At 51.4% G+C, this 25,139-nt stretch overlaps 1 protein-coding gene across 1 annotated transcript in view; it reads right to left on the bottom strand.

The window, feature by feature from the left end:
* Positions 1-11,006: 11,006 nt before the first annotated feature.
* The window catches only part of Zcchc24 (zinc finger CCHC-type containing 24), a 49,106-nt gene continuing 34,973 nt past the window's right edge, over positions 11,007-25,139 (bottom strand). Inside the window, exons 3-4 of the mRNA XM_090346982.1 lie at positions 16,099-16,263; positions 11,007-12,018 (exon numbers count right to left, since the gene is read on the bottom strand). Of these exons, the coding sequence (XP_090203108.1) occupies positions 11,905-12,018; positions 16,099-16,263 (279 nt within the window). The 3' untranslated portion in view covers positions 11,007-11,904. The remainder of the gene's footprint in view (positions 12,019-16,098; positions 16,264-25,139) is intronic.

Here is a 25,139-nt window from a genome sequence, read left to right on the forward strand (position 1 = left end):
TGGTAGAGCGCTAGCCTTGAGAAAGCCCAAGGACAGTGCTCAGGCTCTGAGTTCAAGTCCTAGGACTCGAAAAAAAAAAACCCAGTCTCACACACTTTCCTGTCTGAGCTTACTTTGAACCACAATCCCCAGATCTCAGCCTCCTAAGTAGCTAAGATTACAGGTGTGAGCCACCAGTACCCAGCTGCTGTTGTAAGTTTTGAAGAATGCCCATGACACAGTGGGCCTGAGAACAAACCTGCGAGCTGTCCCAGTCAATGTGAATCCCCATATTGGAATCCGCATGTTGGAAACTTCTGGAAAACCCTTGTGCTTAGAAAGAAAATAGTTCCTGGTGGTTGTTGCTTTCTTTGTATGTTAAATAAATCAGTTTCTGGAACACTGGTGTTCACCTTAAATGTAATAATAAATCATATTTTCTATAAAAGACTGGTGTCTGGCTTTAAAAAGTTCATAACTTCTCAGGTGCCTCCTTTTATAATTGTCATGTATCTGGGTGCCCTGTAGAGGGCTTGGCTTCTGCAGTGTTGGGGATGGAGCCCAAGACCCGCTAGGGAAGTGCTCTTTGCCTGTGGCTGTCTCACCACCCCAGCAGCCCATGAAGAACTGTTATCTGCTTGAAGGAGGAGAGGCCACCTTAGCACCCTCAGCCCCCACCTTGAGCACTGGCTCCACCCCTCAGTGACCAGATTTCATTTTCCTCAGCTGCATCACGGGTAGTTTCCAGTTCCCTCAGCTGGGTACATAATACTCGTCACACAGGGTGTGGCCCAGATACTCAACACTAATAAGAACCCTGGAACGACAGTTCTGTCATGTCAGAAATGAATAATGAATGTTGTCCTTAATGTACTATGTTGTCTCTCATCTCCTTTGCTGTCCCTTGGTTACCTCATATTGGTATAGTATCTCACTTTGTTATCTGATATATTGAATTTATTTGTATTTGGATATTTGAAATTTGATAGGGAAGGGGGGGAGGGAAATGGGTACCAAGACATGTGAAAGGGTATCAATGTATGTGAATTAATGCACCTTCTATCTGGCAAATAGCATGTAACCCTTTTACTAATTACAATAAAAAAAATTAAAAAAAAAAAAAAGGGATGATCCTAAACAAAGGGCCCCCAGTGCCTAAGGTGAGCGAAGGGCTTTAAACTGCTTGGTAAATCCAAACAATCTGGAATTCTAGATTCAAAGCAGAATTGCAAGTTGGGGTGGAGATGGGGAGGGATGGGGTGAGCTTCCTTAGCCAGGGCTGCATGTAGTCCAGGGCTAGCAGCATCATTCAAGGAGAAGGACTCTGTTTGAGGTGTCCTGTGGGGTTCTCTGAATCTGGTCACAGGTTACCACAGTCCCTCTGAAGTCATAGTGCCCGGGGTTTGGATCCTCAGAGTCAGATTTTCCACCAGCTCAGTTCTGCTTCATGGGCTGCGAGCAGCAGGATAAAAGCTTTGGGGTCCTCAGAGGGAAGCATGGGAAATAGCATGCCCCCAAGTCCCATTTCTAATCATAGGTATTCCCCATTTTACTTTCAGTGAGGCTCAGCAAGAGACTTCGCTTGAGGGTTGAGATCTGAGCCAAATGATAATGGGTAATGGTTCTAATCATTCTCAAGTAGGTAAACTGAGGTCCCCATGGCGTGGGGCCCTCCAGGGTTCTTCCTGCCCACCCCCCCCCCCCATCCCTAGCACTTCAGGGAGGCAGGGACAAGTTTGAGGAACAGCCCTCAGGTGCAGAGGCCGGGAGGGAGGGGTTTGTATTTAGTCATCTGATATTTCTCACTTGAGGAAGTAGATATGTCCGTAGGAGTCAGGGTTGGAGGGTGAAGCAAAAAAGCAGGGTTTTTCTAGAAACAGTTCCTCTAAAACCCACACCATCCTTTGCAGGTCTCCTAGCCTTGCACACAGAAGCCTGGTCTTGTTTCTTGTATATAGAAGAGTCTGAGTGCAATATAAAGGAAATATTGGCTTGTTGCTGGCTGGGGAGAATCACTGATGGCTGGACAAATGTCAAGGTGGTCCCTGCACGTTCTCCCATACGTGTGGGCACACATGACACCCTGCAAACATGTTCTTACTAGCCAGAAACATCAGAGATGGCTGGCAGCCTTCCATAGTGATCTCATTGAGGTCTGAGTTACACAGAGCAAAACTCATCCGTCATAAGTGATGTGTCACCATCAATTAAAATGTCCATCTTTCCAGACATTTTTTAACATGTGTAGTCCTGCAGCTTGCATTCAGGATCACACCTCCAGCACTGCTTCTTGTTGGTTATTTTGGAGATGGAGTCTAGCCTTCACACCTCAAGCCTCTAGATCTCAGCCTCCTGAGTAGCTGGGATTCCAGGTGTGAGTGTCTCCACACTGGAATCAAAAAAATGGAATTAAGAAAATTCTCATGATGAAATACTTAGGGACAACTTGAACCAAAAGAGACGCTACACCTTCTGAAAGCTAAAATATGGCTGAAAACAATTAGATCCAAAGTCATGGCAAGCATTCTGTATCCATGGATCTGAAGACAGACTGGCCCAGTGTCTGCAGTTTTCAAACTGGCCTACACATGTGACACAACCCCTAACAAGCTCAGGGGACTAAGTGGTAGAATTTCACAAGCAGATTCCAAAATTCGTGGGCAGGTATGAAGGACCCAGGATGGCCAAAACCATCTTGGAAAAGTAGCCTGAGGTAGGGGACTGACACTTGGTGATTTCAACACTTGCTACAGCGGACTTCTCTGCTGGGGATGGCTTTGAATCAAGATCCTCAGATGGCAGCCGCCTGAGGAGCTAGAATTACAGGTGTGAGCCACCAGAGCCAGCTATAGTAAGTTTTGTTTGATGTTAAGTGATACCAAAGGCTGGGGACCTGCCTAGCAAGCGTGCAGTTCGAATGCCAGTATTGTTAACAACAGCACCACCACCAACAGCAAGACCAAAAACAAAACCAAAAAACTCCAACCAACCACACCTCCCCCCCCTCCTTCCTTCCTCCCTTTCTTCTTTCCTTCCTCTCTTCCTTTCTCTCTCCCTCCCCCTCCCCTTTCTTTTTTGGCTGGTCCTGGGGCTTGAACTCAGGGTCTGAGAGTTATCCCTGAGCATTTGTGCTCAAGCTACTACTTGAGCCACAGCTCCACTTTTGGTGTGTGTGTGTTGGGGGGCGGGGTTGGTGGTAAGGGGGCAGTTAATTGGAGATAAAGAGTCTCATGGACTTTTTTTTTCTTGCCGAGGCTGGCTTTGAACTGCAATCCTCAGATTTCAGCCTCCTAGCTACTCAGTTACGATTACAAGTTTGAGCCACTGCGCGCTCTCTCTCTCCCTCTCCCTCTCTCTCTCTCCTCTCTCTCTCTCTCTCTCTCTCTCTCTCTCTCTCTCTCTCTCTCTCTCTCTCTCTCTCTCTCTCTCTCTCTCTCTGTCTCTTTCTTTTACTTAGAATTGAAGGGCATTCATGTTTGGTTTTCTTTGGTTAAGCCATCAAATATCCTCCAAGAAATGTACCCCACGTTGCCATCTTCACCGTCGTCTCTGCTGGAGTGGCAGGCCACGGGCAGCCCCTTGCCATGGCCTCCTGGGACACATGCCACGTAAAAGCAGGTGGTAACATGAATCATTCTGATGTCATTGCACACCAAGGGTTACCAGCATACCATTCCCCTGTGTCTTCAAGGCCAGGGGCACAGTGAAACTGATGTTTACGTCCCATCTCCCAAGACCACTGCTGCTGTCTGTACGACGATACAGTCAGCATTCAAACAGGAAGCTGAAACCATACAGCAGCGTGGACAGGGACGTGGGAGGCAAGAGTGTGAGACCCTGGGTACCTCCCAGTGCCCTCTGTACATGAAACCTGGTATAACTCACATGGCAAAGTGATGGGTCCACTGCCACTGGAGGACAGCGAGGAGAGCTAGGAAGACAATAGACAGATCCCTGCTGCACTGAGCATTGCTTTTCTGAGCCAATCTGGCAATCAATTATCTATTTAGATCATTTGCATTTAATGGGATTGCCCATGGGGCTAATTGAAGATCAACTGGCTTACCATTTGTTTTCCTGTTGATCCTGCCATTTTTTTTTCTCGTGTTGCTTTCTTTTGGATTAATTTTCTCCCAAATGATTGTTTTTATTGCCACGGTTGACTTACTAGATTTAATTCTTTATCTTAAAAGAGGAGGAGGGGAGGAATGTGATGAATGTGGAAGGACGTGGTTGCGTTTTGTCTGAACGGGATTGCTCTGTGGGAAGTTGGGCCTTGAAAGATGTTGCCTTTCTTTCTCTGTTGTTTCCAATCTATATTACCCGTTTTTGTCCTTCTGTGCTGGTCTTGGCTCTTGAACACAGGGCCTGGACACTGTCCCTGAGCTTTTTCACTCAAGGTGAGCACTCTACCACTTGAACCACAGCTCCATTTCTGACTTTTTGGGTGGTTAACTGGAAATAAGAATTTCATGGCTTTTCTTGTCCTGGCATGAACCACAGGTACCTGGAAATATTATTCCTTTTTTTAACCAAAGGAGGAAAGCCCAATATTACCACTTGGAAGTTTTTCTCAAGCACAAATGTAGCGTGCCAGAAGGGGATTAAGGTTCACCCAGGATGTGTGTGTGTGGTGGGAGAGGTCTGGGAGATTCCTTTTGTGTCCTATACAGATCAGACTGGCCCCCCCGTCCGGAGTTGCAGATCTTAAAATTAGCCACCAGAGGGCAGAAGAGGACTAGCTGAATATACAAGAAACAAGTAATTAGGAATTCTGCATGCCTAGGCAACTTTGTCCTGGGAGAGCAGACCACACAATTTGAAGTGGTCTCCACCATGGTATGAGACCAGGGTTCCAGGGAAAAGAGGACTAGACAGCTGGGTGCTGGACAAGGGTCTTTTGTCACAGCACAACAGGGAAACAGAGGCAGAGGCCCTGTCAGAACTAAATGAGGTAGGTATCTGTCTGAGGAAGGGAATGGCAGGTCCAGAAGCGCTCCCAGGGCTGGCTGTTCCAGGGGCAAGGTGTGGGTTCCATGCTGCCAGCCCACCAGGGGGAAGGAGTCAGAAGCTCTTGGTGGCCTCAGGGGGCAGGGGGAGAGGGAGGGAGGCAGACTGGAACCATTGGGCCCATTCTGAGCATACCCTATGTACTGAACACCTTTCTACTCACCTAGTTTAATCTTGACTCTGACCTCGAGTAGACCTTGACTCCCATTTAGAAAGGAGGAAACTGAGGCTCCATTCAGTCCATCTGAATCTAGATGTTTTGCACAAGATGTGGGTGAAAGACACGAGGTCATAGCTGGAGCTAGGATCTGAGGCTTAGAAGGCAGGGGTCAGCCCCTGACTGCTCTCAGGAGGTAGAGGGGCCCAGCCTAGTGTCAAGTGAGTAGAGGAAGTTGAGAAGTTGGAGGAAGGCAAGCTGAACAGCTCAGCTCCAGCACCAAGGGAGCTTCACTGGGGAGAAAGCCATTGTGTTTTCTAAACTATAATCGAGGGTCCGGAAGGAGAACTGAGCTCAGTTGACCACTCCAGGAGGCTCTGGGGCCACGTGGAGAGGGCATGGAGAGTATGCCCAAGGAGAGAAAGCTTGGGTGCTCATCAGGCTTTCTCATCCTGACCACAGTGGAAGCAGGGGCAGAGCCATAATCACCTCCAAGGGACCCCTGGGAAACTGTCAAGGGCAGACATGGAAGGGGTGCATAGAGGCCTTGAGGGGCTGGGCTTGGGTTCTGATTGTCTCTCAGGCCTTCGGTAACCATCTGCCTGCCCTGGATGGTTCTTAGGAAGGCTGCAGGTAGGCTGGGCAGGGGTGAGGGGCCAGGGCAGAGCACAGGGGCTAAGGAAGGCTGGCTGCTTACAGGGGCTGGGAAGGCAGCTCAGCCACAGGAGGCTACAGAAAGCAGGGATCCAATTTGGCACCTGCTCTGCCCTGGGAGTAGGAAGCAGGGGAGAGTAGTGCAGGGAGGGGTGTGTTCTTCACCAATTCTAAGGTCAACCTCTCTGAACCCGATGCCTGTTTGTGGTGTGTGTGTGTGTGTGTGTGCATGTGTGCATGTGCACGTGTAATTGCATTAATATGTAGGAGTGTGGGAGCAGTGGCTGGGGTCCCGGGAGCAGTGGCCTCTGGGCCTCTGCTGGGAACTCAGTTTCAGGATAGATTGAGGGGAGCAGAGGGGCCTCCACACAGAGCACTGAGGACTGAGGACAGGCTGTCCCTGGCTGCAGCTTGAACTCTGGGGGAACAGCCAGAATGCCCAACCCTGGAGGGACGAGCTTGAAAGGCAGCAAATCTTTGGATGCCTGGCCCTGGGACTTGCAGGTGTAAGGGGCTGGGGTCAGGACATCCGAGGTGATATGGTGGGGCCAGCTCTGAGGAAGTGAGAGATGGGGGTTTGAGGATCTCACCAGGATCAGAGCCCACAGACTGGGGGTGGTGCTGGTGATCCTACAAAGGACCCTGCTGTCAGCCTTGGGCACCACGCCTTCCCCAGCCTCTGCTGCCTTTCCCACCCTGCCAGGACTGTCAGGGAGACCGGGGAGGCACCAGGGACCGCTGTGCACCCCTCCCTGAGCTATGGGCAGGGATCACTGGAATGTCAGTCCTCAGGGTATCTTGATTGCTTTGTGTCATATATTGGGAGTCAGGGTCATACCTGGGGACCCTAAACTCCTAGCAGGCTCTGCTGCTGCTGCTCTGCCTGAACCCCGTACCTGTGCCTCCTCAGATCTGCATTCACAGCCTTCCAGCAGCGGTGAAGCTACCACCCCACTTCCCCTGCTGGTCTCCTACAAGATTGCTGTGACATTCACTCCTCATCATCCTTTACAACTCAGGGCTTCATCCCAGCTCTGCCTTTAAACAGAGCCGGGAGGTGAAAACATGAGGTTCAGATCCTGGTTTTACCTCAAGTCTGCTGGGCAAAACCAGGAGAGACTTTCTCCTCTGGGGAAGTCTCAGCAGCAGCCAGGCCTCTGACAGCCAGCCCCTCGATGGGTGGACTTTGCTCTCTTCTGAGTCTCTGATGGTCACTGTCTCTGAACAGGGCTATTAAGTCCAACCGGAAGGCCTTCCTGCTGGGGGAATGACTGGTCTCCAGGGCTGTGGGAGATGTCGAAATGCAGGCTGTGGTATCCTGGAGTTTGTTTTCTTTCCAATTAACCAGTAAAAAGCCACCAGTAGAGTTATGGCTCCTATGGTAGAGCAACAGTTTTGAGCTGCCCAGGTCTTGAGCTCAAGCCTCAGCACCGTCACTAAATAAATGCATAAATATAAATAAGGGACTAGGAATGTGGCTTAGTGGTAGAGTGTTTGCCTAGCACGCATGAAGGCCTGGGTTTGGTTCCTCAGTACCATACAAACAGAAAATGCCAGAAGTAGTACTGTGGCTCAAGTGGTAAAGTGCTAGCCATGAGCAGAAAGAAGCTCAGAGACAGTGCTCCAGGTCCTGAGTTCAAGCCCCAGGATGGGCAATACATAAATGAATAAGTAAATAAATAAATAGATAAACACACACTGGTAAGCAGGGGCCATGGATGTGGGCAGATGACTTCCACTAGCCTTGTTTCCGTGTGGCTCTATGATTCCTCCTAACACTGGCTTTGCACAGAAGGAAAACTTCCTGCTCACTGACTTTCTTCCATCTATTCAGTGTGTAGTGCCCAGGGTCTGCAGCCCCAATCCCAATCCCAATCCCAACTACGAGGGCCAAATGTTAGCAGCCCTGGTCAGGCCTCAGCCTGCTATCCTCGGCAGATTCTCTCCTATATATGGTTACCCAGAGGCCCAGCCCTGAGCTGATGTGTGACCTAATCTGTCAACAATCTCACCCAGCCTGGGGCCTAGCTTGGGGGAGAGGCCTCACCCTTGAGAAGGAGACACCGTCCACTTGGGGGCAGAGAGGCTGGGAGGAGGCAAATCAGATGGGGAACACGGAGGCCGGACAATTTGGAGCAGCCCAATCCCCTCCCCCACCCTGGCCCTCTTCCAGGCCTGTGAAAACGCCCATCTTCCCCTGATGCTCGCTGTAAACAAACCCACGAGCCTCTTTTGCTTTCCAAAGTCCTTTTTAATACAGCATGAAAAGGCTATAGTCCCATTAGGCAAGCCAAATACAGAGACTCCAGGTATAAGGCACACAACGGAATGCCATCCCGGGCGCCCTTGGCAGGGTGGGTAGTCTGCACCATCTACCCTCCGAGCAGGGGCCCACGGGTTCTGTTTGTCTTTTTAGCTGGACACACACACACACACACACGCGCACACACACACACACACGCGCACACACACACACACAGGACCAGGGGGTGGAGGTCAAACAGTGAGGTTGGCCATAGGAGCAGTGATCACAGATGCCGCCAGCCCTGGGGAAGGGGTAGAAGGAAAGGGGGTGGCGCTCGACCACTTCATTGCAGGCAACACCCCTCTTTTATTTTAGGTTAGTTGTTACACTGGGCTGCAGTGTCGTGAGAGTGGATTAAGTACTTGTTCGGCATAGATTCAAGTCTATTAGATGCTGGAGGGGCAAGTGGGCAGATCCGAGTTTACAGAGCAAAGGGGCCTGGGGGCGTGGCTCATATACAAAATCTGGGCGGGGCCATCGGGAGGCTGTGGCTGGCCCCGCCCCTTCCTCCCCTATCGGGTCTGGCTGGCACACAGCAGAGGGCTGGTTTATCCAAAGCTTTCTTCCCCTTGTCCATACCTCATTTCCCCTCGCCCCCCATGAAATTTAATAAAATCATCATCATGAGAGAAAAACACAAAGGTTGGTGAACATCTGTTACAATGGTCTGTTGGTTAATATCAGCATTAACAAACACAATGGGGCCACTGTTCCCCCCTTTTTTGCTATATGTTTATAAACAGCTCCCCTTAAGAAAGGCAATATGTTCCAAAATACACATATGTATAAATACAGAACAAGAGCATATTAATAAATCTAAACACTTGGCTAATACACTTGTTACTACTTAATACTGATATTTTCACCCAAGAGGGACAATACAGAATAACAATATGGCTTAGAGAATTGCAAAGAGTTTTTCCTCTTATCAAAATTATGTACCAACTTCATATAATATTCTATGTGATAATATTTCCTTCTTAATGTAATGCAGCTGCATACTTTTTACATACCAAAGCATAGTAAAAAAAAAAGAACTAATAGGAAAAAGAGAAAAGTTTTCACCACAAATATTTTCTTTCAGCTCAATTAGCTTTGCAAAATGCTTCCCAAAATCTTTAATATTTTATTCCTTTCCTAAAAAAACTAAAGTGTTGAAAATGCCTCTTTTTATTTGCTTTAAAAAATCTCAAAATATCAAACCATCATCATCCTTTTCTTTTTTCTTTTTTTTTAAAAAAGGCCCTCAAATATATACAGATAAAAAAATCACTGAAAAGATTTTTTTTTCCATGAGAAGCTACCAAATTCAGTGTTGTGACAAAAACTGGTCATTGTAGAAATGTTAACAACTGTGAATTTTTCTTCCTCATAATACACACCGGGTGTTTTTATTTTGTTTTGTTTTGTTTTTTAAAAAAGGAATTCTGTGTCAAGTATAACTCAAAATAAATACAAATTCACAAATAGAGCTAAGATACTTCCTATATAAGGCATCCACTATAACCTCTCAACTAGATCGCTAGATCTACTTAATACAAGCAAATGTCCCTTTTGAACTTAATTACAACTGCACACTTTCCTGTCCCCTGGGCTACCAGATTCTCTGAGCACTTAATTCTCTCTAAGCACTAGCCTGGGCAGTGATGTCTTTTGCTGACCCTAAAAGCTCCCAAAGTCAGAGAGAAAGGAAGCATGGTGGGGGCTGCCCCAGGCAGAGGTGGTGGTGGGGTGGGGGAGGGAGGCTGGGCTGCTGCACAGATGTCATTACAGGGTTATGACTGCTGGCTGGACCAGCCCCCCAAGAAAAGGTCACTGTGGGGTGATAGCTCTCCTGCTGGCCGGGCCTCTTGCGGTCTGGAGTCTGGGTTCTCTGCAGGGTGTGGGCTTACCCCCTACCTTTGCAGCAGGGTTGGCATTCCCCAGATCTCCTTGGGCCAAGGGACTCCAAACCCCATTCATCGGCACAGCTGAGACAAGCCCACTGCCTCTCCCCTCCCCCTGCCCCAACATTCAGGAGGATGATTGACAGCAACAGCTCCGGCTGGGAGGACAAAAACACTGGGTCAAGGCCACCCAGCTTCCTTCAGGGCAGCAGCTGGGCTGGGAGTACTGAGAGGGAGCTAAAGTTGTCAGCAGTGGGCATGCTGGTGGCAGGGAGGCTGCTGTAAATATACATGTTAAGTGCTCAGAGTGCGTGCCCCCCAAAACAAACACCCCTTCCTACAGTGCTCCGGCTATAGAAGCACTCAGTCTCTCTCACTCGTTCCCTGGACCTTGCTTAACACTTTACGGTAACTCTTCAACTGTACAAAGAACGTTCACTTGCAAACAGAAGGCGACTGGGCACCAGATGGGTATACTCCGGTCGTGGTAAACATTTGAATTTCAGGACCATTTTGTGGTCTGATTTCTTTTTTTTTTTTCTTTTTTCTTTTTCCTACAGAGTCATAGTGTTGAGGCAAAAACAAAAACAAAAAAAGCAATCAAGCCACCAATCCTGATTGCTGATTCTCTTCTTCCCCTGGGAGAAAAGGACAACTGAGAGATGGGGCCTTCTCGCTGGAGACAGGAAGAGGACATGCTCCTACTTGGCAGGAAAAGGAGGTGCCTTCCCCTGCAACCTTCCCAGAGGGCTCTGGCTCCCTTAGGGGCTAGAAGGAAACCCTGTCCCCGGTTTTCTAATGAGAGGTTCTGTGGCTTGTTTCAGACCCGTGGCCCCCTGCCCCAGCAGGGAAGGCTTGGGGAGACCTAGGTAAAGAGAAGGGTCCTTTTTCATGTTTGCAGGGAGTGGGGCACAGACAAAGGAGTCACAGTGGTAGACTCAGCTTCCCTCCTCCTGACATGCTGAATGGGGAAGATGTCTGACAGACATCCCCCACCCCCAAAAACCCCCTGGAATTCTCCCCCAAATAAAGCTCTCTGTCTCAGAGAGAGGGATCTGGACATCAATACTGATAGGGGCTGTCAGGGAAACGCGGCTGGAGATGAGGGGTCATTGCCCCAGAATCCTTCCTGCCAGGGCAGCTTTTATATGGGGACGTGGTAGCCTTGGTAGGGTCCCAGGCCCCTCCCCCAGTGGGGGGGGCAATGGTGGAGGAGAGAAATAACTGGAGAGACTGTCTCTGGACTGGGGGAGTGATGGGAAGAGGGATTACATTGATGCACACAGAATACTGCCCAATACTTGGCCCTCCAGGCTCTTGAGGAACCCAAGGCTCTGAGAGGGGCAACGCAGTGGGGGGTGGGGGGGCTTGGGCCGCGTGCGGGCATGGCTAAGTGTGGGTGATGCAGGGCGGCTTGTGGGTGGGGACAGAGGCCTCTCCCCAGCCAAGCCTATAGCAGATGTCTGCTAACTAGGGAGTTCAGAGAGGGGTTTGTCACATAGGCACGCTGGAAAGGGTTCTGGTCGGAGCTGGACTAGCTGGTCTTAGGGAGATGCTCCCCCACCCCTCATTACAGGTCTCGGGCTTCACAGTTCATTTAGTGGGCTGGTGGTCAGATAAGGTTAGAAGGGACTCTCGGAGAAGAGCCTGGTTGGGTGGGGGGGGGGGGAGTGTCCAGGCTCTGACCCAGCCTTTACTTCTGCACAGAGCCTGGGGACCACTGCACAGGACACCAAACCTCTGCCTCCCACAGCTCTGCCGTCAAACTGCTTCTCAGCACACCTAAGACAAGGCCTCCTGGGCCTCCTGCCTGGGCCCACAGCCTGCGAAGGTGGCCATCTGCCTCATCCTGCAGTGGCCTCAAGTCCCGCAGAGCAGCCAGGCAGCTGGCAGGGGGCGGGCGCTGGTGGTGGTCACTGCACACGGCGGCAGTAGTACCCCAGGACCTTGCACTTCTCACACAGATGCTGCGGATGCTCCTTGCTCTGGTCAGACACGTCCAGGCCATCAGGCTTCTCCAGGGGTCTCTGCAGAGATGGAGGGTGGGGGTCAAGGGATGGACAGACACACAGGGAGAAACAGAAGAAGAGTGAACCACCCAGAAAGACAGAGGGCACAGGAGAGCCAGATACATGGGCACACAGACACACACAGAGACAGAGTTACATACAGAGACAGAGGGAGATATATTGCTGAGCCACTGAGGGCTCACACCTTTAATCCTAGCTGCTCAGAGGCTGAGATCTGAGGATCTCAGTTCAAAGCCATCCCAGGCAGGAAAATCTATCTCCAAATAACCACCAGAAAACCGGAAGTGGATCTGTGCCTCAGAGTGACAGAGCACCAGCCTTGAACGTATAAGCTCAGGGGAAACACCCAGACCCTGAGTTCAAGCCCCACAGCTGACAAGGAAGGAAAGAAAGGAGGGAAGGAGAGAGGGAGGGAGGGAGATGGGTAAGGAGGGAGGGAGAGAGGGAGGAAGGGAGGGAGGGAAAGGGGAGGGTATATAAGGCAAGATACACCAAAAGGGGGCCAGATTAAGAGACAGAAATGCATATCCAACGAAACAGAGACATGTACACACGTACACACACACACACACACACACACACACACACACACACACGAGTTTGATCCTTTATCCTACTGCAGCCTCTCTGAATAGCCCAGGACAGAGAATAAATAGCCCAGGAAAGAGAGAGGATCCAGTTACAAAAATATTTGCCAGATGAGGAAATCGAGTCGCAAGGGAAGGGAGACCCACCCCACAACTCCTGATTTTCAGTGTGCAGTCTTCTTCCCTGGTCTCTTGTCCCCTGTGTCCCAGTTCAGGGCAGTCTCAGGATTCAAGGAAACATAAGCCTGGATGTAGACGCCACACTGAAACCTTGACATGCGTGAGACTTAGCTCTTACTCAATTGGCCTGGAGCTTGGGATCGAGCCATTTCTTGACCTATCCTTCCTTATTTATTGAATTACTATATGAATGGAACCTCATAGTTTTCTAGTGGGGAAACTGAGGCCCAGCAAAGGGAAACAACTTGCCAGAACTCTGAGTCTTCATACTCCCCGATGTGGGAGGCGACCCTCACCAGTGCCTCCTCTTCAAGGATCAAGAAGGACCCAGAAGGATGTTGGACTGCAGAGCCTATTTCTGGGGACCTCAAATCCCTACTCCCCAAATCCAGGGAGCATGTCTCCTGGGAAATGAAAATATTGCAAGCAGTTTCCTGGCCAGCCACAGCACTGTTTCCCTCTAGCTGCTGTCCCAGCCCTGAGCTACCACCTGCAGGAAGAACCCCCTAAACAGACCCGAGAGGACACTGAGGAGAGTCACAGCTGAGGAGAGGGGGCAGGAACTCACAGGCTGACATGGGGAGAAAACCCTGAGATGCCAGACATGGCCCAGGATGATTGGGGGAGGGCACTGAGGCCAATGCTGCCCAGACCAGACCATGAACTGCTCAAAAGTAGCACACAAACCGGCCACTGGTAGCTCACACCTGTAATCCTAGCTACTCAGAAGGCTGAGATTTGATGTGGTTAAAATCCATGGGATTCTTATTTCTAATTAACCACCAAAAAGCCAGAAGTGGAGGTATAAGCTCAAGTAGTAGAGTGTTATCCTAGAGTAAAAACCAAAACCAAAACAACAACAAAAACGAATGGAGAGGCTCTGTCCCTGAGTTCAAGCCCCAACACAGGCAAAAACCCAACAATTTGCATGAAGATCAGGAGGGTGCCTGGCATGCTGGTCAGTATTAATACTAGGTATTATGAGTGTTATGATTGTAGGGTTGGGCCTGGCTGGGGACAGAGAGCCAGCTGAGTCCCTTTGAAACTGCTCTTATGAGCCCCATGCTCTTCTGATCTGGGGTAGTGACCCCTGGTGCCCCGTCCTCTGTGGGCCTGTGGGCCAGCCTGGACCACAGGAACAAGCTGGGGTTCCTCAGCTTGGGAAAACACCCAGCAGCAGGATCTCGCCTCCACCCTTCAGAAAGGAGGGGGGAGAGGGAGGTCTGGATGGCACAGCTGGAGCTTGACAGGAAACAGATGTGGCAGAGGCAGTTGCTGGGAAAAATAGAGGTCTAGGAGGCCCAGATCAGAACTGCAGGGGGCTGGGGAGGCACGGACAGGAGTAGCCAGTCAACCCCTCTCTATGTGGGGGACCTGGGAAGGGCTCCAGCATCTCCTCTAGCTCTTCAAAGGATCCTGGCTGCCAGGCATGGGAGAAGGCACCACCTCAGTCCCCTCCCCAGCTGTGGAGAGAAGCAAATCACTCTGCCTGAGTGAAATAGTTGACCCTTGATGCTGGCTGCTTCAGTGACCCAGCTAGAGTCCCTTCTCTTCTCTGGGCCTCAGTCTCTTTGATGTACACAGTAGGTGCTCTTCAAACACTGGCTGAAGGACTAGGAGAGGGAGGAGGCCTTGACATGTCCTGCCCCTTGGGCTGTTGGGTGCTCCAGCCCTGAGGATGGGGAGGAACCAGGTGGGGGCCATGAGGCAAGGAAGCCCATGGCCGCAAGAGGGTGCCTGGTGTATGGAAGAGATCCAGTGAGGACCTGCCTCGGGCTGGGGTAACAAGGTGGTACTGAAGAAACAAGGACTTGAGGCCTTTGGGTGCTGAGCTGGTCTAGCCTCTGCTCATAGGAAATGTGGGTGTCAAAGACGGAGTCCCTCAGATCTACAGCCCAAACCCAAGCATTATCATGCACACACACACACACACACACACACACACACACACACACACACCACACACGGAGCTACCCATCACCTATCTTCCTCCTTCGGTTCTCTTGCTGTCTTCTAGTTCCAAACCCAGTCCCTTCATGAACCTCTGCTTCTCCACTGAGTTGGAGAGGCCACCCCCTTGCCTCAGTTTCCCCCTCAGGAAAGAGGGAAACACATCCGGCTGACCTTAGGGGCTACCTGAAAGGATGGCAGGTAGGCCTTATCTTAGCAGGTGTGTGTAGCAGGGATGGACATAGTGCTCTGAGATATACCCGAATCCCAGAAGGCCCAGCTGCTACACAAGCAGGTACAGGACAGGCCTTGGGCCAGGCTCTAGTTCACTACAGTGTTTGCAAACATAGGTGTAAGCTCAACTTAGAACTAAGCCCTCCTACTGGGGACCTTTCCCAGACTAACCTGTGTATACCACCAGGGTGATGACTTAAAGCTCTTAAGCTCTTTTGGGTGTCCTCAGGCTGTGTTGTCTGGCGGATTTAGCCCCTCACCCCATTTCTCTCCATCTACTCACCAGCTCCATGGCTAGTCTTTGGGCTAGGAGCAACCTGAGTCCTTTAGAGTGCCAGGACATTTGCACCTGCTGAGCTCTCTCCTAGGATGGATTCCGGCATTTGTGACAGTTGTAGCTTCCCTCTCCTATTTTTTGTTTTTTGTTTTTTTTGAACTCTGGGCCTGGGTGCTGTCCCTGAGCTCTTTAGCTCAAGGCTACCGCCCTACCTCTGGAGCCACAGTGCCACTTGTGGTTAATTGGAGATAAGAGTCTCATGGACGTTAGTGTCCGGGATGGCTTTGAACCTCGATCCTCAGATCTCAGCTCCCTGAGTAGCTAGGATTAGAGGCGTGAGCCACCATTCCGGGCTATCCCCCTCCTTCTTGTCCCCTAGTACAAGCCTCCTCTGAGTGGCTTTCACCTAAGCTGCCTGCCTTAGAGGTTCCCTCTAGCATGAGCCATCTCACCGGCTCCCATGTGCCCGGTGCCCAGCAGCGGCCTTGTTCAAAATCTCAGCTCACTGGATGAATCAGGAACTTGAATATGAGCATTCTGGAGCATCCTGTTACCCCAGTGCCCCGCAGGGAGCAATCCCCATGGATTAGTTTTACAATGAGCCCGGGGCGGGGGTGGGGGGTCTCTCCTCTTGATATCCTGATGTACTGGTTCCTTTATCCTCTTTCCAGTCCTGGGGAGAGGGGCTCTTCCACTCCACTACCCCGTTTCAGTGAGACCAGGGCCCTGCCCACGGCCCCGCCCATCACACACGAGGCCCCGCCCACACACGGCGGCCCCGCCCACCAAGCCCTCCCCTGCCGTGTCTCGGCCCCGAGGCCCCGCCCACTGCCCAGCGGCCCCGCCCACCTGCTTGTGCGGGTACACGTTGATGTGGCACTTGATGCACTCCTGCCCCATGTTGGCCCACGAGTTCCCGCTCATCCATTTTCTCTTGCACTTGGGACACTTGTACTCGCCAAAGCAGCGCTTTTTGCCCTGGTACGGGGTCAGACCCTCGCCTTTGGGCCGTGCCTGGAAGACAGAAAGCAAACACAGGGAGCTGAGGATGAGCACGCCAGGCTGATGTCCCCCGGGGGTCCCTCGGTGTGCATCCCGTGTCCCTTTTTTTTTTTTGCAGTCACCTGGAGAGAACCAGGTTACTCTGGCCCACATATGGGGATCCCAAGACTGTAAGATCTCCCCCATCTCCAGACACACAGAACAGAGGAGGCAGGGGGTGTATCCTCTAAACCAAAGGAGGAAAGTCCTCAGTGAGGGATGGCGAGGTATTTCCTTAACTGGGATGTCACACAGGGGCAGCTGGTGGTCACTGAGACACACATGCAGGTGCTGTTGACCCGCCCAACAGGCACACAGACAGGTGTGCAGCAAGCCACCCCATTTCCACAGCCCCCTTATCCCAAGCACTTTCTCTAGACTGGCCTTTATTATGTCCTTCCTGCCTCCTCCCCACAAGGGCTGAGATTAACCACACAGGAACTGGAAATCTCAGTTTTCTGTCTACACCCCAGATGTGGCTGTGTGCAGACATGTTGGATATGCTTATGCACTGGCATTCGTCTCCAGCATCAAATAGAAACAGATCCACATCTGGTTCCCCAGCTTCCGGTGGGTACTTAATAACATAGCTCTCTATCCCACAGCGTTGCCACACAGAGCCGTTCCATTACCGTCTGATTAATAATTACAAAACCATGGAATCCAAGTTCAGGCACATTCACCTGCTGGTATTTCAGAAAATCTGTTATCACAAACCAGGCTTCCACAAATAGTTCTGTATGTGTGTCATTTTGTACATGTAGGGTAAATTCGCAGAGGTGGAATTTCTGAGTCAATATGCGCTATCAATGATCAATTGTGTGTGTGTGTGTGTGTGTGTGTGTGTGTGTGTGTGTGTATGCATGCATGTGTACGCTCTGGTCCTCAGAGCCTGGGCACACTATCTCTGAGCTTTTTTGCTCAAGGCTAACACTCTAGCACTTGAACCACGGCTACAGTTCTAGCCTTTTGGTGTTTAATTGGAGCTAAGAGCCTCAAAGACTTTGCTGCTTCCGATTTCAGGTTGGCTTCAACTGCAATCTACAGATCTCAGCCTCCTGTGTGACTAGGAATTACAGGCACGAGCCACCAGCACTTAGCCTACACTAGTCATTTCTAAGGAAAACCTCAAAACAAATGGGCACTGCTCCCCACCACCTCGCACTCCACGTTCACCAACCTCACATTCCATGCCCTCACCCACAGTTTTCCTGGCTGGCCTCCCTCCGGAGAAGTTCCACCTCTAACAAGTTTGTTTTCCTTGATTTTAGTTATCTGTGGTCAATTGTGGTCTGAAAGTTATTCCATGGAAGTTCCAGAGTTAGGCAACTCGGAAGTTTTCAATGACTTGCTGCTTTGAGTAGCAAGGTGAACTCACCCTTCTCCTCCACAGTGGGATTCACTGTTCGGTGGATCTGAGTCGTGTATGCCACCCATCTGTTAGTCGCTCATAGCTATTTCCGTTAGTGTTAGGTCTGCTGTGATGTTCACTACCTGATTCCATTTTACACGGTAACCTATGCTGGAGTAGTCTGTACAGGCAATCGGGATACACCAAGGGGAGGCTATAAAGCACTTTCTTAAGGTGAAACCTCCCTCCAATAAGGAAGCTTGCTTAGATGGATGGTTAGAAGCAGATCTTCTGTCTGTGGAATTGTGAAGGCAAAATAAATTCATGTCAGGGTGTATATTAAGTGTTTAGTGAGGATGGGAAAGAAAAGCAAGAACTGGAGGCTCACACCTATATGGACAGCAGCTATTTAGAAGGCTGAGATTCAGAGAGCTTGGCATTTGAAGCTAGCCTGAGCAGAAAAATCCCTGAGACTCTCATCTCTAAGTAAATCAGCAAAAAGCTGGACATGGAGCTAAGGCGCAAATGGTAGACTGCCCGCCTTGACTGAAAACGTTAAGGGAGAGTGTCCCGGTCCTGACATCAAGCCCCAGTACTGAATCTGTCATTCTCTGTCTCTGTTGTCTCTCTTTCAATCTCTGTCTCTCTCCTCCTCCCCCTCCCCCAGTCCCCTCTCTCTGAGACTCCTTTATTGAAAAGGGAATTGGGGACCTCTCTAGCCTGGCTCACTCTGAGACTTGGTTCCATAGATGTTGTGGCTCAGTGAGTTAAGAGGGCCCAAGGCTGGGCGGGCCTCACAGCCAGGGGGTAAAGGGCAGTGGTCAAAGTATCAGAGGAAAGGATCAAGTCCCCCAAGACACTCAGCCAAGCAAAGCCTGGCATGGACACCAGGTTGGGACCAGAAATTCCAGACAGTGTCTGTGAACTGAAATTCCAGACGGTGTCAACTTTAGAAATGAGAGGAACCCCACATAGATAATGGGGTGCAGAATATGGACCAGATGGAGAAACAGGTAAGTGAAAGAGAAAAGTAGGGGGCCTTGGAAACATGGTCACTGGGTGGAGTTTAAGAGTCTTTCTGGAACTTTCCATCAGGTGGCCAGGGCTAAAGCACCTAGCTTCCTGCAGGTGGATATAGCTTATGCACACTTGCTCACAGCTGGTGGGCCAGGTACTAGGAAGGACACAGCCCAGGTCCTGGGTCCAATGACCATGTCACATGTAGGCTCTGCCTATGACTGTGTGTGGCCTCTCACCAAATCACTCATCTTTGTGCTTCAGTGTCCTCCCAGGAACCTGGCAATGGCCCGGGTCTGGGAGGCTACGATACACACACAGAAATGGAGGTCTCAGCTCAGTGGGAGCCTCCCTTTGGCCACACAGGATAGGAGCAGAGGTGCTGTAGAGTCCAGGCTGAGACCTAGGGGTATCAGTCTGAAGAAGAAGTAGGTTCCAGAAATGGGAGGAAGGCCTTCCTCTCATTTGGAGAGGGTGATAGTAAGTGGAAGAAGGAATGGAGTTAGTTCCCTCCACCTTCTAGAACATTCCAGGGAAGTACCAAGAAGGACGGAGGAAAAGAAGGAAGAGGTCTGACATTTGCATTTCTTTTGGAATCCTGTGGGGGCAGGGAGTGTGCTCAAGCCAGTGACAGCTGGTGACACTGAGACTGGGGAAGGAGGTGAGACTGTTTGAGAAGTGGCTGGCAGCAAGGCCACACTGGCAGCCTCATCTGTCTGCCACCACCAGATCTGTGCTGGGGAATGCAGATCCCCAGGCAGAAATCTTAGGAGAAAATTCCCAAGCCGCCCAGGCCCCACACCAGGGCCGGGCGCTGACAGAGCAGCTTCCTGCTCTGGGGAGGGGTGGCCAACAGAGCCAGAGGAAGAGACAGTGATGGAGGGGAAGACAGCCAACAGGCAGCGCCCAGCGGAGAGCAGCCACTTCCTGGAAGGTTCTGTGCAGGCATTGTTTATGCTGACCAGAGAGGGCAGAGCCAAGAGAGAAGGCATTTTTTTGTGTGTGTACAGAACAAAAGCCTTTCTGGTTCCCTTGCTTTCTCTCAGAGAGGGGCAGGGGCAGCCTCTTCTCGTAAACATCAGCATGAAACAGGCGGTCACTGCTGACACACGGCTCTACACGGGCCACCACCCACTCTGGATGGGCAGGCCGCCAGGCCCAGGAGGCTCTCTCTTGACCCAGACTCCTGCTATATCACACACACACACACACACACACACACACACACACACACACACACACACACACACACTCGACCATCACATCTCTAAGGAGCAGTGGCATTGCCTGGCCACCTCTCACTGGGGCTCAAGCCACTTCTGGTAACACAGACATGTCCTCTGGGGATCACAGAGGCCAGGGGACTTGCTCAATGGCATGTTGTGAGTCAGGGACAAAGCTGACCTCCTCCAGATCCCCTGACCACCAGACAGGGGCTAGAAGGACTGTGGCAGGGAAGCAGAGCCTGAGCTGGGACAGGAGGGGGCGGGGGCGAGGGGAAACAAAGAAGGCAAAGCTAACTCCTGCTTGCCATCCTAACTACTCAGAAGCCTAAGAGCCGGGGATCAAGACTGGAGGCCAGACTAGGCAGAAAAATGTGTGAAATTCTTATCTTCAATTAACTACCCCTTCCCCCAAAAAAGTCAGAAGTAGAAAAACAGCTAAGTGATGGTGACCAAGCCCTGAGTTCAAGCTCCAGTACCAGCATAAAAGAAGGTAGAGGGAGAGGGGAAGAGAGGAAAAGAGAACAAAAGAAGAAAGAAAGGAAGGAAGGAGAAAAATAAGGAAGAGGAGAGAAGGGAAGGAAAAAAGAGTAGAAGTTGAAGAGACACACAGGCATGCTGGCTAGCAGCTTGGGAATACGCAGAGTGCTATAACACTCTGGCTGTTTCTTCAGAATGATCTGTGTGCACTTCCCACTGGTTCACGAGACCAGCTGGGAGGTGGTGAGCTCCACATAAGCAAAAGAGTGCCCAGGACTGGGGACAAGCATTAGAGCCTGTCAATGAGACATTTTCCCCTATCAGGTAGTTGGGCCTGGTGACTCTGAGGGCTTCCAATTGTGTAGCCCCACAGCCTGGAGCTGGTGAAGGCAGTTAGAGCAGATACGAACAGAGGACAAAGTTAGACACCGCTGAGAGCTAGACTGGACGGCAATATTTTCCTATTGTCTTCCTTTCCTTTCCCTCTTCCTTCCTTCCTTCCCTCCCTCCTTTCTTTCTTTCTTTCTCTTCCTTTCTTTCATGCCAGGACTAAAGCTTGAATTCAGGGCCTGGGCACTGGTTTGCTCAAGGCTGCTGTTCTACCACTTGAGCCACAAGCTCCACTTTCGGCTTTTGGGTGGTTCATTGGAGATAGTCTCACAGAATTTTCCTGCCCAGGCTGGTCTTGATCCTCAGATCTCAACATCCTGAGTTGCTAGGATTACTGCCACCAGCCGTGTTCAAGGTAGTCGCCCAGGTTTCCAGAGGACCAGGGAAATCTGGAGCCAGCCACCTTCCACACCAACGTTGGACCAGTGACAACAAAGCCATTAGGAGAGTAAGGACAGTTTTTGTTAGGAGCTGAGAAAGGGCTTGGGGAGAAGGTAGGGTGAGCAATGAAATACTGCCTCTGTCTCCAGCTGAGAGAAGAAAAGAAAAGAAAAAAAAAAAAAGCACAAGAATAAAAACTGCCAGGAAACGAGCCAGAAAGTTTCAGAAGTTGCCTTTAGGACATGGGACTAGGGATGATTTTATTTCTGCTTATGTTCTGTCCTAATTAATGAAAGGTCTTTCATCATGTGTGGGTCAGACTTTGGCAGAAGATAATGTTGGCTTAACCAGGCCACTTCCTGGCCTGCGAGATTCATCCTGTCCACCAGAGGGCGCTATGGGATTTCCAAGGTGCTGGGAACCTAGTTGGGGAAGGCTGCTCAGTCTGCACTTGTCTCTGACAGTGCCCATGGTGTATGTGTGTGTGGGGGGGGGGTGGCATGGGTGGGCACTGTCTGCTGGCTCTGTTGGACTCTATTCTTGTCCCCAGAGCCATGCTGCCCAGCCACGATGACATCCTGACCCCTCCACCTGGTCTGCCATTTTGAGGGATGCCAGCCAGAAGTGTCCGTCCTGTGACACAGACGAGATGATCTCCCCACCCTACCTGCCTGGAGTCCTTTTCCCAAGCAAATCCTCCTTGGGGTGAAGCCTGGCTCCCCGCTTTTAGACTGAGTCCCTTTTCCTGTAGAAATGACAATTGTGGCTCAGAGAAGGAAGGCAGGACATCGTAGGAGACTGAGGCCTGACTCATCCTGGCTTGGCTCAACTTCATGTTGGCTGGACAGATTTCCAGCAGTGGGATAACACCTCCCCCCCCCCCCCAGACCTGGCTTCACCACTGGACCTGTTCAGGAAGACACGCCCATTTCTTACTTAGAGGTGTGTCCATTACCCTTCCATGAGATGTCCAGCGAGGGCCTGACCCACTTTAAGCAGAGGACTGTTCTCAACTTCCAGGCAAGTGGATACCAAGATGGCCCAAAGAAAAGAACCTGCCATCTCAGGGTAGTGACAATCTGCAATTTTGGGGTGAATCTTGGCATGCTAGGGGCCAATGTTCCTCCCGCCCAGTGCCTTGGTTTTCCCATTTATAGAACTAAGAGGGCCTCTGGGCTGTGTCAGTTGTCCCCTGGAAGTCCATTGATCTGGTGTGCCTAGCAATCCCATTCAGTGCAGCCCTGGGCTGGCCCCGATCTTCCGGTGGAGAGGCCAAGAGGGGCAGGAGGAAGAGGAGGAGGAAATGAAGACCAGATGGGCACCTGGACAGCCTCTATCCCCCCTGGCCATGAGGTGGCCCTGTCCTCAAGAGGAAGAGCCCTAGGCCTTGGTCTGCTGTGGGTTTCCTCCCCAACACAGCAGCAGAGGCTGAGGGAGCACTCAGGAGAGACAGGGAGGACCCAGGACATTGCCTGCAGGTCCTCCGGGGAGCACTCCATGGAGGAGGCCTGGACTTCTTCCTGTGAGGCCCTCTTCTGGCTCTCCCTGCTGGGGGAGGCAGCTAGTGGCATAGGGGCTGGACAGCAGATGCCCAGTTGGCTCTTCCAGGCCCATCTAGGGCCCAGTTATTCATCTGTCAAATGAGAATTCTGGAAGGGCTGGGATTCTCTCCTTCAATGAGCACCTACTGTGCACAGGACACTTACTAACTGACTAGTGCACACCCTTTCTGAGTGGCAGGACAGCAAATGGAGGCCCCAGGGAAGGCCTAGGCATTTGCCCAGGTCCTCCCTGTTGGGTTCCCACACTTGAACCCCAGCAGCCGACCTTGTCCCTTCAGTGCTTGGCCTGGGCCGGGAACAGCTGTGAGCCAAAATGAGAGAACAAACCGGCTCTGACCTCTGACCTTTGGCTGACTGGTCAACATCCACTCATTCAAGGAACATCTGTGTGTATTCCTGTGCTGTACCAGGCTGGGTGGAAAATTCCAGAACATGGGCAAACACAAGGAAGAGGAGGAAGGCCTACCTTGGTGGAACATACTGTGACCTTTTTCCCACTGGTGGCCCTGCCCACTGAGGGACCACCGCCCACCCCTGCCCAGCCACGCATACACATCCGAGCTCAAGCTCCAGTGAGCCGCATGGCTGTAGCAATATGCCAGGCTTCCACCTGCCGGCGGAGGCCACTCTGGCTCCTGGGTGACAAATCTGTAACCCCAGTGCAGATGAGGGAACCTGGGCACTTCACCATCACCTAATTATTAAGCAGCAGAGTGAGGCAGAGGTGAGGTCAAGTCGGTTGAGCACCATTCCTTCCTCTCTGTGTCTAGGGGACCCTCTGAAGCCCCCCACCACCCCACAGGGCCTCACAGCGCATGCCCCAGGCGGCAGATGGAAAGCTGGCTCTAGGCAGCTGCAGGCCACCAGACGCCCCAGAGGAAGCAGCAGCCAGGCAGAGGGACAGGTGGGCTGGGTGCAGCCTGCAGGATGCTGGAGGGGGGAGAGGGGGCGCAGAGCCACCCTGAGCTTCCTCCGGCCTCAAGGGCCTCCTTGTCTGAGCCCAGACATCCATCCCAGCCCGCTTGCCCAGTTCCCTCCCTTGCTCAGGGTTCCTGCTTCAGCCCCTTCCTCCATGGGCCCACCCACACCCCCTCCCATCCTGAGAAAATGCCATCCCAAACACTAGGGGCTGTCAAAGTGCAGGGAACAATGGATGCTTTCAGTGGCAGGAAAAGCCCTGGGGAGGGGGCATGGCTGGTGTGCGTGTGCAGAAGAGGGAAGGGGCAGAGATAGAAAATGGAGAGGAGGGAGAGACCTAGGAGAGGCCAGGGAGAAAGAGCAGCTGTGTCAGGAGCAAGAGACAGGTGACTGAGGGAGTGACGAGGAGAGGCAGGAGACATTTGAGAACTCAGCTAAGAAGGAAGAGGAGATAGATATCCGAACAGAAACCGGTGATGGTTCGAGGGCCCTGAGCATGAGGGGACCCTAGCACCCTCCATGTCACCAGGCTCGGGGGCCATAAGATGACAGAAACATCTTTCCCCAAATCCCACCACCCGCCAGGCCAGCTGGAGCAATCTCAGGCAAGGCTTTTTTTGGAAAGCCAAGACTTTATAATGGTATGTGCAGCTACTCCCTGGGTTATCTGTTTCCTGCTTCTGGCTTTCCTCCACCAGCCAACCACAGAATCAGGGGTTGAGGGCAGGCAGGGGAAGAGGGGCCGGCCAAAGAGGGTGGAAACATCCGAATCACAGGCATTGCAAAAGACCAGGCCTTCCTCTCTTGGTGTGACTGCAGACCCAGCGATAGATTGCTGCTGGATCCCAGGAGAAGGTTGGCTGTGCAGCCGTGCTGTGGTTCAGTAGTTACTGCAGGGGGGCTCTGAGTGGACAGCTATTTTGTTTTCCTGAGTGGACTTGCAATCCTCTAACCTTAGCTTCTGTGTGTGTGTGTGTGTGTGTGTGTGTGTGTGTGTGTGTGTGTGTGTGTGTGTGTCTTGGAGCCTCAACGCAGGGACTAGTTATCATCCCTTAGCATTTTCTGCTCAATGATAAGCTAGCATTCTACCACTTGAGCCACAGCTCTCCTTCAAGCTTTATGGTGATTAATTGGAGATAGGACTGTCAGGGATTTTTTTTCCTGCCTGGGTTGGCTTTGAACCATGAGCTTTAGATCTCAGTCTCTTAAATAGCTCAGATTACAGATAGGAGTTGCCAGTGTCTGACTAAGCTTAGCTTTTATGAATCTCTCAAATAAAAAGATAACAAAGCCACATGCGAGTCACATGCTACCCTCCATGCCTGATTTCTGCAATTCCCTGTACCCCTGACACTTTTCCATCCGTGAAACATGGAGGTGTCCTTCCAGGACTAACTCCACCGCCCTGCCTCCCTAGCTCCCTGCCTCCCTGTCCTAGATGGGGTTAACTGCCCTCTAGGGGCTGACTTGCTAAGAACACAGGAGGAGGAGCTCCACCAACTCCCAAGGGACAGTTGTGGTCAGCCC

This window comes from Megascapheus bottae, chromosome 15 (genome assembly GCF_031878675.1).
Source record: "Megascapheus bottae isolate mThoBot1 chromosome 15, mThoBot2.hap1, whole genome shotgun sequence".
NCBI lineage: Eukaryota > Metazoa > Chordata > Mammalia > Rodentia > Geomyidae > Megascapheus > Megascapheus bottae.